We start from the raw sequence: 14,533 nt of genomic DNA, 5'->3' as shown, positions 1-14,533 counted from the left end.
TATTAAAACCTACGAAAAGAATTATTCTTCTTCAATCTGCAAATTCTCATGAAATGTTTTATACATTTGTTCTTGAAAGCAATAGTTCAACATAAACAGATATGTGCTTTTAACTTGATTGACTGAACTGACCTCAACTTCTTCATGTGCATCATCTCTTGTCAAAGCAGCACTGTGTGTCTATTTTGGGCTCAGCTGAGCTTTTTGATGGAGAAGTGTGAACAGCATATCTTCTCTAAAGGCACTGTCCTCTGTGCTGCTACATGAAGAACAGCTGAATCATTTAGTGACAGACGCTCAGACACACAGCAGTGTATGTGTGTGTCCACTCTTGGGGTTAATAACTAATAAAAAGCCACGACTGTCACTTGCGCACATGCGCAAACATAGATACTGTACATATGTGCGACCCTCCTGGACCACTCTGTCTCTCGTGCATGCACACATGCGCCCTAAATAACACTTGACTCACCTCTATCACACACACACACACAAAAAAAAAACATCTACATATCTCAATCTGCTTCTAGTTACAGAAACTCCCCGGGCCTCGTACACTTCAGGACAGGATGAGCTGCAGAACCACACTGAGAAAGACGCCATGAAACATATTAACTATCATAAAAACTTCTCCCCCCCCTTCTCATCTCTGGAGATGTAAAGGACAGCCTGACAGAGAGGAGGAGGACACAGCTGAAGAGGAGAGGGGAAAAAAAGAAATAAGAGAAGGGGAAGTGCAAAGTGGAGGAAAAAAGGTAGCGAGGGAAAGAAAGAGGAGGAGACAGCAGACGGGAAAGGAGAAAGATGTGGAAAAAGCTCCCTGTCAGGCGTTGGAAACAGTGATTCATGGGGACCATTTGTCCTAATTACAGCAGAACAACGCTTTTGTCGCTATTAATCACGCATGTGTGTGTGTGTTTGTATTTGTACCAGGAAGGGGGGTTTACATGTGGGTGTGTGTGTGCGTAAAGGGGAGATCAGTGGCCCCGCAGATTGAAATAGATGGCCAGGATGATGGTGAGAAGAATAATGGCTCCAAGGACGAAGACCAGGATCCGATTCTGGATGATCCTGCAGAAAGGACAGAGAGAAAGAGAGGCAGACAGGAAGAAAGATGGATAGACACGCATTAGGCAGAGTTCACAGACGTCATATTGTGTCTACAGAAAAAAAAAAGCCCAACACATTAAACAGTCACATGTTTATGTGCAAACTAAATGACTGGCCATCAACTGGAGGTTTATCATGTTTAATAGCTACCATGAGGTCTGAATGCATGGTATTTACTGGTGCACAATCACTGGCATGGGAGTGCTAAAGGCAGGCACACATACGCACACACACACATAGAGTTGTGCACCTATTCTACTTGGGACATTGTATTGACTTCCATTCATTTGCACAGCCTAAACAAACGGTTATCCCTACCCTAAACTTAACCAGTTAACCTAAGAAATCAGGTCTTGACAGGGTCCGTGTTTATGCCAGAAAAGATCCATAGGAGTACACACACACACACACAAAATTGCGGTGTTTGTGCGAAGTAAGACTAAAAAGTCATACAAATTATTTCAGACCATTTGTACTTGAGGCAGTAGCAGTAAAATCTCATGCAAACACATATGTACATGTGAAACAGTGCAAAACATTTACAAACAAGTATGACACACACTCACACACACACACGCTTGCACTCACCCATGCACTGCAGAAAGGCTCTAAATTTTTATTTGCACAATAAAGTGGAAAAAGTGGCTCAGTAGTTTCCTGGAGGTAGTAAAATCACTGAATTACTGATGGAATTTGCCATAAAACGACTCACTCTTTTGCACATTTAAATTTTCCCACTGTGACCTAAGTAAACTTGACAAGAGGGGGCTTTTGAACCAAAAAAACACAAAGCTGGAAAAAGGGAGAGCTGGTGCTCGTTGTGCTTGAGAGTTACAGATCGCAGAATTCTCCTGAGTTTGTGTCGTTAAACACACACACAAACACACAGAAACCCTCGAACCCTCCGCTGCTCCTGACAAATGAGAGAATTATCACATTTGCTGACATGTGGAGGAGAGGCCGAGGAGGGGGGCACTGTCCACCTCTCTAAGCAGGAGATGAATAGCCCATGCTGTGGCCATTTATCACCACGGTGGGGAGCAGACTGGTTGCTCAGTCACCCTGCTACCCTCTAAAGCCTGAGTCTGAGTTGGACACAGCAGTCAAAGCTCACAACCTCGTCCAGGCCGCCAGCTCACACCTGCAGCAGCATCAACTCACCATTGAGTTTAAAGCTCATGGAAGAAAGTATGACTACACGTAACACAGCACATTCATTCATTCCTTCATTCATTCATTGTCTACCACTTTATCCTCCACATGAGGGCTGGAGACAATCTCAGCTGACATAGGGCGAAAGGCGGGGAACACCCTGGACAGGTCATCAGTCCATCACAGGGCCTAACACAGCGTAGGTGTTTGCTTGTTTGAGTTACTGTTATGCTTTCATCGTTCAATTTCCTATGTGTATGCTTCTTGAAGAGATTATCTACTTTGTACAAAGGACTCTGCAGCCACACACAAAGCAACAGATATTTATACCCACTGCTGTTTATCAGTTTATGTCAATGGTGTCACACATACCTGATCAATATTACCAACCAACTAATCAATGACAAAATTTGCCAGCTGTTCTAATAATCTATGAATTGGATTAGTGTTTCTTAAACATACACAATTTCTCTGATTTAAAAAAATTTTCTGATTCCAAACTGGATATTTTTGGTTGCTAACATTTTCCACTAGTTTCTGACATTTTAGAGATCAAATTAATTGAGGAAATGAATCATGAAAATCATATAATTTATAATATGGCATGGATTGATTTCTGGAAAAAAAGACACATTTTCTGTAATCATAACAACTTAATGCCTAAACATAAACAGGCATCCAAAAATCCATTTGTCTACATGTTATGTTAAGAGTTGAAGTGATATTATGGCTGGCCTCATCCTGGTGTTTGGATGAGGGTTAAATGATTGGCTGAGGCCAGCTGGGGAGGAGATCCCACTGCTACGGTAATCAGAGCATGCTTAGCAAGGCCGCATCTCCCCCTATTAATTGACATTCATTATTTAGAATGATTATTTATCCCAGCCAAATACCCAGAGGAGGTGCTTGTGTGTGTGTGTGTGTGTGTTGGGGGAGAATCCAGATCGCTTTGTGTTGTTTGTTAATTTTTCAGCTGGGGTAAAGTGGGGAGGGAGACTGGAGGCCTGTGGGTGGAAAGAAATGAACAGGAAGTTAGTTTATCCTTGTGGATAAGAGGCTGGGCTGAGAGAGAGAGAGAGAGAGAGAGAGAGAGTAAAAAAAAACATTTATAAAACAAGAATCTGATTTGGTAGCAAACAACACTGAATCACTTCAAACACTGAAATGTTCAAAGCATGACAGTCGGGCAGTTTAAGAACCTTTTCCTCTGGGGACACACATTTCATATTTCACTTCACAGTCCAAACTCAGCATGTCCTGAAGAGTAATGTAAAGAAGTTCATCCTATTTGTGGCGACGTGAGCGTTCAAACAGGAACTCAGTACAAATTTAGCACTGCCCAGTCAGAAACTCGGAGCTGCCAAAACAACTAAATTCTGCTAAATAAATTAAGGCTAAATTCAATCTCGCCACAACTCAGACTTTAAGTACGCCTCTCACTTCACCAGCTGTGCGATTTAATTCACTGTAAGAAACAAAAGTGTCAAGCGTGAGCCAATAACCACAAGCTCACACATCTTTTTTCTTATGCTTGTAATAATTCAAGTCAAACTACAAGATCCTGTGAAGTTTATGAACCACCTTTGACCAGGAGACCCAAACTCACACACGGGCACGCTCGCACACACACACACACACACACACACAGAAAGACAGACTGGGAGGAGTTAGAGGAGGGAGTTTTGGTCATAATTCATTAGTGCACTGCAAAAATCCATTTAAAAATATAGTGTCTATGACACTGTAAAAAAGCCACAGTCTGACAGCTTGATGAGGAGAGAGTGATGATTAATGATTAACCCTATTAACCTTTAACCACCACAGAGGTGAGGAGGCTGCACAGTCACGACTCGTGTTATATCACATGCTGCCATGGAAGATGATTCTCTTCTATTCCAGTCACAAAAACAAAGCTGAAAAAAAGTTATTTATTAGTTTCTTCTTTTTGGACACTCATAAAAACTGTTGCCTAAAAAAAAAAACATGCAGAAGATGAGTCACGTAAAGAATCCTCTGAACAACATCTGTAGACTGTAATCTAGGACTCAGCAGTAATTCAATAACAATAAATATATATTGTGTTATTTTCTTTAATATCAATTTAACAAAAGTTAAACATATATTGTTAAAATAATTATGCATTTCATTATCTGTTCATTAAGAATTTTACAACTAATTGATTTCCGACTTTCACTCAGAGGCTAAACTCAATCTTTAATTAACTGACATTTGATCATGAAAATTATCAATAGTGACCGATTTCTAATGTTTTTAGTATGATAACGTATTTGGCCATTTCACTCCATCCCAATTTAATCGACACATTTGTATTCAGTATCCACAAAAGCTATATAATGTGAACTCACTCAGTTTCTATTTTAACTCTTGTCAAAAGAAGCAGCTGAAATGAAACCTGCCCCACAAATATAGAATACCTGGCCCCCCCTCCATCTGCCCTACCATCCCCAGAAAAAAAAAAAATCCCCAAAATTGGGAGGTAAGAGAGTGAAGAACATGGTTTCCCTCTGCCGTGTGGTTGATCCTGTCCTGACACGTGGCCAGACAGAACAGAACTTATCAAACCGGATCCATCCTCCAGCTTTGACACTTGACATAGAGATGAGGGGGGTGTGAGGGCTGCATGTGTGTGTGTGTGTGTGTGATGCACACAGCACACGTACAATGTACAAGGGTGCAGACATACATGCTGACCCACAAAAACACACTTGTACACACACTGAGTACCTTTATACTGCTCCTTACCATACAACCCCCTCCTCCTCCTAAACTAGAAAAAATGAACAATAAAGACGGACCAACTGTAACTATAAGACGCCAGCCAATCAGAGAAGATTATACTGGTCATTTTATTGGCTCCTGGTGCTCATGCAGCCAGTCAGCAACGCGCAGCGCAGTGGAAATACACTGATATACAGCATTAATGTGCGAGACAGAGACAGAGAGAGAGAGAGAGAGTCAAAATGGTGAGTGCAAAAGAAAGCAAAAAATAAAGCATGCAGGAAGGAAAGAAATGGACAATAAAGCAGCTGAGAGTGAAAAACAAGAGAGGAAGAGCAGAGAAACAGAAATATAGAGATGGAGACAAACAGAGGGAGAGTGAGGAAAGGAGAGAGAAGTCCGTTTATCCGGGGAGGCAGAGCTGGAGGAGAGACTCCTTGGAGACAGATGAAAATAATGAGGACTTTTCTGTCAGAAAAGATTTACAAAATCGTACCAGTGTTATTAAAATTTAAAATCTCCCATTTTTTTTTCCTTTTCTCCCTTCCCACCCTCTTCCTCCCTCCCTCTCCTTCCTTTCCCTCTTTTCCCTCCTCTTCCAGCAGCACAGCCTTATTACCAGCTCTAATGAGCACCGGGATACACCTCAGCTGTGTGTGTGTGTGTGTGTGGGTGTGTGTGTGTGTGTGTGTGTGTGTGTGTGTGTGTGTGTGTGTGTGTGTGTGTGTGTGTGTGTGTGTGTGTGTGTATGTGTGTGTGGTCCAGGTCCCCTGTGCCCTCGCCCCCGATTTCCCAGTCCTTTTACACACGTGTGTGTGCCCACACAAAACACATGAGGGTGGGCACACATACACTATACACTGCCTCATATGTACACACACACACACACACACACACACACATATAAACCTCAGACATACAGATAACTCACCTACCTCCAAAACAGCCTCAGTCTGACAGACATAAGCATCTAGGCCCAACCCACCTTAACACACCACACCCACACACACACACACACACTCTTCTCTAAGAACAAACTTAGCAGAGGAGTTGCATCTCCCCGGTCCTCCCCTATTCCTCTTCTTTTCACTCGTAGACCAATAAAACAAAAATCAATGGCTGTCTCAGCCATTCTGCCTCTCCTCCCTCCAAACCCTGGGAATATACAGCATGGGAGAGGGGGGGAGGGGAGGGGGAGAGAGGGAGGGGAGGAGGTGAGGCGGGAGAGAAGGAGGGAGGGAAGGATCAATGTGTTCACAAATGGTTTGAGTGATAGACAAGAAGGCGGATCACTGGCGGGGCTAAAGTCCTAACTAATGCATGGACTTGTTATGACACACTAATACAAATAAATGTTTAATTGTGGAGGTGCGCGTGCACGCACACACACACACACACACACTGGTCTGGACTCACGGCAAATAAAGAGGGCGGAGACGAACCTGCGATCAATCCAGTTTGAGTGGGGAAAGTGGGGAAAGGTGAGAAACGTGCGACGCTTCACTCAAGTGAATGAAAGAAGGAAGAGTGAGGCCGAACAATCGAGAACAATCACATCAGGCTCATGTTGCTGTGTAGAGATAATGAATTGACCTGTTTGTTGGAGAGATCTGATCCCACCACGCTATGTTCTGCCTATTGCCCCCCAGGGTGTGTTCAAGATAAATGATGACTTCTTTAAAAGACACACGCAGACACACACCCTGCTGGAGTGGCTCTGTAATTGAAAGCTGTTAACTGTAATGAATGAATGAATGAATGAATGAATGAATTAATTAATTAATAAAGAACATTTATATATGGTCATTTTGGGTTGCTGATATTTGCTGTTGGTGTTCAAGGTTTGTTTACATCTGTGTTATTTGTAACACTGGGGGTAAATAGCGTGTCACACTGACGCTGCAACATAATTATCTCATTATCAATTATTTCCTCAATTCACAAATGATTTGCTTGCTTGACAAAACATTGATAAAGATCTACAGCACCACACTACAATTATATCGTTGGGTTACATTAATCTAGCACTATGCATAAATTCATGTGGAATAACCAAATGCTTGTAAATTTAGGTCTAATTAGGTTACATAAATTAATTGGCTATTTAAAGCAACGTTCTGTCACCCCATACATTGATTAATGGTGTTCATTTTTTTTTTTAATAAAACCTCTCCGCTACCCTTGTATAAAAATTAATCTTTTACTAATTAAAAAAATAGTGTCATAAACATTGATTTGCGTTTTTAAATCTGTTTTTAGTCTTTCACTTTGAGGCTGATAAAGAGTTCTGTATTGATCTGGTAATGTAGCAAGCTTTTTGTTGGGATTATTGATCCCCAAACAGGTCACAGACATTTGTTTGACCTGTGCTGTATCGACAAATGATGGGTTTTTTTCACAAGTAAGAGAACTGACATAAAAGATGGACAGGTTTTTATTTGGAGGACGTGGTCTGAGCAAGGTATTTCATGTCAGCCTTATTTTTTTCTCTCCCTCTCCTTCTGTCTCCCATTTTATTCCCTCTATTTCCACCAACTTGATGAATGCTCATCCATTTTTTATTTGGCGGCTAACAACCCTGGCCAGCAGCAGCCTAGACTGGGACCCAGTTCTTTCCTGGAAAAGTATAGAAAGAGGAAGGAAGGGAGGGCAGAGGAAGATGGAGCGAGTATAAGAGAGAGAAGGGACAGAGAGAGGGAGAAAGGTGTAGGAGGAGAGTCGGCGTGGGAGGAGAGGGTGTATATGCAAGAGTATGTGAGAAGAAGGATGGAGAGAGAAAATGAGATGTAGAGGGAAATGGAAAATAGGCAGAGTGGGTGAAGGAGAAAGAGAAAGAGAGAATACACTGCAACTGTGCCTGGAATTTTTAAGAACTTTTTTTTTTTCTTTGCCAGCAGCAATTTAAGGTAGCTGCTGCAGCTTCTCCTCATCCCGGTGTGATGTACAGGTGGCTTTCTGTGCTACACACACACACACACACAAACAGATCATTCCCCTGCCTGAACCCTCCCCTCTTCTCATTCTTCCCTGTCTCTGCCTTTCCTCCTGTGTGTCCACTTTTTGTCCCCTTATACATACATTCTGTTCTTACATTGCTTATATTCCTCTCACCTTTTCTACTTTTCTCCTCCTCAACTCCTGTTTCTCCTTCTCTCATTTTCGCCAGAGGGGTGTGGTGACACAAAATAGTTTTTTTCCTATGTTTGCCCTATGTGCTTGGCACCTCGCTAGTTTACAGTCTACAGCAGCACGTCAACAGCCTGTATTCATAATTGTCAGTGAGGGCTGACGAACACAACTTTATTTCAGATTTCTCTGACCACATCCAGTCCGGTCTTCCTGTATTCTAGTTTTTAGTGATTAAGAAAAAGTAAACAATTTGAATATTTAAAGGGGCAACAGATAAGCGTTCCATATCCTGTTTGGTCACCATCCTTTCTTCAGAGCCTGCGTTAGGTTGTGTCATGAACAAAAACACAGTCGATACTGATTAAATGCGATTCTCTTCATTATTTTAGAGACAGAATAATGCAGCTATGTGTGCTTAATTGAGTCGTCTCTGCTGCCGTCTCAGCTGGGAAAACGTAAAACACATTTGGTGTCTATTTTTCTATTGCCATTACATCAAAATGACAGGTTAAAGCCAAAAAAGCTGTCTATTAAAACTATAACGAATAAGACACTTTTGTCATTGCAGTGTGGTTGCAAATTGGGTTAATGCACCAACTTTAGAAAAAAAGAACGCAAACTTAGGGCTAATAATATTGTATTTCACCATGGAAGGTGATATATACTGTATATATATATATATATATATGTATACATAAATAAATATAAATAATGCTTAATTAGTAGGCCTTTATTGTCACATACACCGAATTACAGCGAAAACATTTTTTTTCCTCCTCTCCCCTCTTGACATTGCCTCGGTCATCCTGTCATGTCTGTCTTATTGTGCTGTTTTAATGTGTGTACGGACGGGTTGATTGCTGTAATTTCGCTGTACTTCAGTATGTGTGACAATAAAGGCCTACTCCTACTACAATTATTATTATTAAGAGCAACATGGGTCCCGTGATGGATATTCATTTAACTGTAGAGTTGTTAGACGACACATTTTACTCATCACAACAGGAGGAGGATTTTTGTTGTGTGAGCTAACAGGATGAAGTTCCATCTGCAGCTCTGTTATGGTCATTGTCAAGATTGCCTGGAATGGAAAGGAAATCCATATCCATTACTTGTGTGAACGAACCAGGGTTTGTGTGCTCACTCAGTGTTTGTTGCAAGGTTTGCTGACTGCTCGCAGTATATTTGGACTCTAATGGTGAAGACATGAACATATAACTGACACCTTCTTCAGTCGACAACAACAACTCGAATCGGGGATTACAGAATACACGGATGCAATATTTCTGACGTGGTGTGCAACATAGCTGACATTCCTCACAATTTCTCCTTTCTGCTAAGACGTTCCCAAAACACAAAATCCCCCTTGTTATACACTCTACTAGGGCCAGGGGCCAGCTGCAGATCCGATTACTGGCCCTGGTGAAAAAGGGCGTAACATTAGCCATTAGAGCTGCAGGCCTCCAAAACTATGATGTCTATAAATTTTTATTGTTTGTTCAGTATTGGAATCTCATTAAAGGACATAAATCATCTATGTGCATTTCTGCTCAATTTCACAGGAGAAAGAAAAGAAAAGGGGCAATAATAGAAAATTACACTCGGGATGCTAGAGAACACAGGACACCTGAAGAAATGGGTAATGGCATATACATGATTTGTTACAACATAGGGAGAAAAGGTATTGCTACAGAATCAAACAATCACTCTAAAATGATTTACTGAGCAATGAGTTTAGCAACATTAGTTTTTTGAAGTATGTGCTTTATGGAAATATAGGTTTTTGTGTGTCAGTGAGGCCAAGGTCCAATAACAAACTCCAAGCCTGTTGTTAAATTTGACCAAAATCTTTCAGGTTCAATATTTGAACTCAAAATATACAAAAAAAGCATATACAGATTCAGAGTTTAACAGTCATTTAAAATGTGTAAGTGTGAAATGACAGTGCATGTACTGTATTTCATAATTGTGCCTCCTCTCCCAATGAGTTACTTGGTTCTATTTTTAACATGGGATGGAATTAAAAGCACGTATCTTCAGAACTTGTCTCAACAGCTTAATTTCATGAAGTGCTTTACAGTGATCTCTGCTCCAAATGAAACCATGTATGAGATAAGGTCAATAAACTCTTTGACGTTAGTTTGGGATTCCACGACAAAGAGGCAATGAGGATATTAGTGTTTGTGTTTTTGTGTGTTCGAGTCTTTTTATTAACTGCTAAGGAAGCTCCTCCACATGGTGTTTGTTTGCCATTTATGAGTCAACTCTCCAAATATTTGCTTCAAATCCCACATGGTTTTAGTTTAGCATCCTGTGTGTCTCCACATACAAATGATGTTGAGATATGGCCCCTTCCATGAAGAACAAACATGAACTTCTTCCTTTTTGAAACATCCGTATGTGTGTATATATGCATGTATTTTATAGTTGTGTAAAATACTGAGAGCTGTGTGGTGCAAGCAGTTTAGTTAATGAACATTTTGTTTTGCGTGTAGAAAATGTAAACACTGAGACAGTTAGACAGACGTTCCTTGCATCCATTGACAGATATTTCAGACTGAGCTGTCTTCATCTGGAGCTGACAGTTTTGTTTAAATCTGCCACAGATCAGTTAGTAATGACAGCAGTAGGATCAAACATGAAGGAAGCAAATCAGATGATTCATCTGAAAAAGTTTATCCTAATAAATAACTGTTCATATAAATAGTCAACACTCATTTCCTCTGTTGGTATTCAGAGGTTAAAGATAAGGTTTTACATGTAAATGGGGACAGGATGCAGACAAACCAGCCTTATGGTTTCATTTTAGGGCTATAGGTAAGAAATAGGTATTTCTTAAGAAAGAAGCATTTCTTGAACTTGACCATGTGAGCCCTTGGCGACTCCTACAACAGAGTGAGAGACTTATGTCAGCCAAGGTTCAAAACATCCTCCTATGTGTGCACGCAAGCAAGAGCATTTTCACACTCGTGTGGTGTCTGCATTAGCTGTGTGTTGCGAAGAAATAGTGTGATAACAAGAAGACAGTGTCTGGCAATCTGGTGTGAAATAACAGAACAATCGTGGATTATGTAAACCAACAGGTCCACCTTGTCTGGACATGAAAGTGCAGGTTACTTTATCCAGCAGAGAAACAGAGCAGAGAGAAAGGAGACTGGGAGAAAGAGCGAGAGTGAGAAAGAGAGAGAGAATGTAGGGGTATAATGTCATCCCACAACCCCCCATTTGACACTACAAGGGAGGCTTTAGTCAGCCTAAATAATCCATGCTGTTACATTAAATTTGCAGACTAGCTTATAGTCCCTGTGTCTAAGCTGAGACAGTCAGAGAGAGCAAGCGAGCGAGTGAGAGAGAGGGAGAAAGAGAGAGATGGAGACAGAGAGGAGCGATCAAGATGGCAGAGCTGAGAAAGAGAAGTTCGACGGCTCAGATAAAACTTGGCTTCACACTGGAGAAATTACCACATAGATCAAGTTACAGCCAAATTTGTATGATTTATGTGCAGAATGAGACAAAGAAAGAGAACAAGATGATGTTCCTATAATGCGTATGCCTATCAGCTCCACACATCTCTCCCTCTCTCTGTGATTCTCAGTGTAGTGGTCTGTACATTTCGTGTTATACTTACTGCACGCAGGAAGTGATTACTTTTATGTGAAAGTTGGCTGCTAAAGGAGTGGAGTTTGACTGAAAACGTGAATCCTACTGGGTTAGGGTTATTCAGCAGTTAGGTGGCATACAATGCTTCTTATTTTGGACCCACCCACCCCTGCGCTGCAGCTGTATACACTCAAATGCTCCCTCAGTCAGGTCTGTTTGCTGAGCCCGTAGTCAGATGAAGTGGATGCATGTTACATTGTTTCTGTTCATGAAAATCAAAGAATAATAAAATCATCAATAACAATAAAAACACCAATCATTACACACTGCAGCTTTCAGTGACACAGTAATGATTGCCAAGCATGTAAAATAACAACTTGGAGTGTGTGTGTGTGTGTGTGTGTGTGTGTGTGTGTAGTGTTACAGATTGTTGCAGTAACAGTGTTATTGACTTGTTGCTCCAGCTACATTTGCTTAGTACTCTGGAGACTCAATCAATAGACTCTGGGCACTGAAGCCCTGCTAATCAGGGCCTGCAGCCATGCAGGGTCAGCAAAAAACTCAAGAAAAAAAGGAGATGGTGAAAAAAAAGCAAGAAAACGGGGAAAAAAAAGGTCGGGACAACAGAAGGAGAAGAAGAGGAACTTTGAGGGCTGACGATGACAGCTTGAGTTAATTGACTCCGAATTCTGCTTCTGCTTTTATTTTCTTCCTTCCACTAGTAGACATAAACTAATATGGCATTCTCTCTCTCTCTTTCTCAGCAGCGGCGTGGGCGTGAGGCACCATGAGAGATGCAGATTGCTGCTTCACCTCTGCTTTCGTATGAACCACGGTTCAAAAGTCAAGGGGCATCGCGGCTGCTTTGGGACTTCTCGAAAATGCAAGAGCCAATCCATATTTGCAGAATTCAGTTGTGAGGTCTCCAGAGGATCCATAGTGCTTGACACAGATATAGAAGGGGGGAATTAATCTAGAGCATGTTAATATAATTAATCAGAGGGGAATTTGAAGGTAAACCTATAGAAAATGGTGTTAAAATGTGATGTCATAGTCAAATCAAGGGACTCTGGGCTCTAGACAGCCGATTAACATTCATTATTTTTGTGATAAAACACATCCACCTGATCACAGTGATCCTCATGCAGCATCGAGCACTTTGAATTATGTCTTCCCTTACGTTCTGCACATCACAGGCCCACAGTGGAATGCTATGGGAAATTCATGGTGGAGCTGACGATCAAATATTAATGATTTAGTTGAGCGAAGTGGGTTTTCTTGCTGTTTTCTTCCCCTGGTATCTATGGTCACTGCAGCTCTGAGAGACTTCCCACAAGCAAAGAAGCAAAGAGGAAAGGAGAGGACAGACAGAGAAAAAAGGGCAAAGATGGGTAAGGAAGGGGCTAGAAAGGTGTATAGGTGTTCAATATTTTTCTTTTGAGGGGCCAGAGTCTGGTTCGCTTCAGCACAAGTAGGGTCTTGATACACAAGTCCCCAGGCTTAAACACAAACTTGTTCACTGTTTGTGTCATTGTTTTTTTTCCCCCCTCTTTCTCAACAGTTCTATCTTTTGTATTGTCAGCAGGCAAACAGGGATTGCTGTGCCCAGTGACACAGATGAAAAGGCAAGGCGGTTTTCACTGACAGTGGGCATTCAGTTTGCTGCTTCAAGTCTTTGTCACAAAGTTAGAGCAAGAAATAACTAGAGGGTTGCACTGATAAATGATTGTAAGAGTCAAAAGTAAACTTTATGAGGAGAAAATAAGCTAAACTTTTTCTGTGGGGAAATAAAAAGCTTTTAAATGATGTAAATCAGACAGAAGGATGAAGAACAAAAAAGTGAAACAAATGCTCATACTATCATACAAATGTTAAAACCCGTATAATAAAAAAAAGAAGACGACACACACTGTGATGGAAATATTCTCGTCAATGGAGCCCTGTTCTCTCTCTCTTTGCCACAACCCTCGCAAAACCTCCCTGAAATACCAACACCCACTATCACAGCATAAGTGGAAGTGCAGGGTCAGCAGTGTCCCCTCCGGCCTTGCTGACCAACAGTCTAATAATCACCTGCCTTCTGTACTGTCAGGCCCACAACCAATGGATCGCTCATCCTGCCTTTGCCCTCCATCTCCACTTATATTGGGGGCTTTACGGAGCAGCACTGCTTCGATACATTAAAACTGCTGCCCCATGATCAAACGAGCAAATACCTCCAGGGTCAGCAAAGGGCTACCCCACGTCAGTTAACAATGCAGCATTTAAACATCAGTCGTATGCAAAGCGGCTGGTACACAAGGGAGGAGATTGGCGGCAGGAGAAAGCTGAGACGCAAGGCCTGGACTGGAGAGATAATGAGCGCGGGAGCACATAGGAGAACATCAGCAGCTATTTAACGCTACTTTGTCAGCTCCTACACAGCTTTATGATGAAATTATAAGATGTGTAGCTCCATCATAACAAGGATGAGCTAATGGTTCAGTGTATATTTATCTTAGTTAAAATGCAGACTCAATATTAAAGCATTCGATTGTGGATTACACACAAACATTTTCTTTCTAAGATTTTGAAGTCATAACAATGCTACCAAATAAAAATACAAAACATACTATTACTTTAGATGTTACCAGACACGAACGAATAACAGATGTAATAACAAATAACTAATGTCTGTTGAAACAAATAATCAGGTTACATACTTGAGGCTCCCTCCTGCCAGTACTAACGTCTACACAAGGCTGCGAAGACGTAGGCCCACACATTAAACACACAAGCCAAGGTCATATTTACTCATGTCTGA

At 41.4% G+C, this 14,533-nt stretch overlaps 1 protein-coding gene across 4 annotated transcripts in view; it reads right to left on the bottom strand.

The window, feature by feature from the left end:
• Nucleotides 1–734: 734 nt before the first annotated feature.
• The window catches only part of vti1a (vesicle transport through interaction with t-SNAREs 1A), a 106,178-nt gene continuing 92,379 nt past the window's right edge, over nt 735–14,533 (bottom strand). For 2 of the 4 annotated variants that reach the window (XM_044013945.1, XM_044013946.1), the window contains one exon: nt 735–1,071. In XM_044013945.1, coding sequence (XP_043869880.1) covers nt 978–1,071 — 94 coding nt within the window. In that variant the 3' untranslated portion in view covers nt 735–977. The remainder of the gene's footprint in view (nt 1,072–14,533) is intronic. The other 2 variants (XM_044013947.1, XM_044013948.1) reach the window with 1 other exon arrangement.

The sequence above is a fragment of the Solea senegalensis genome, linkage group LG18 (genome assembly GCF_019176455.1).
Source record: "Solea senegalensis isolate Sse05_10M linkage group LG18, IFAPA_SoseM_1, whole genome shotgun sequence".
Lineage (NCBI taxonomy): Eukaryota > Metazoa > Chordata > Actinopteri > Pleuronectiformes > Soleidae > Solea > Solea senegalensis.
The sequence above is the reverse complement of the archived record's forward strand: the minus strand, read 5'-3'. Positions and strand labels throughout refer to the sequence as shown.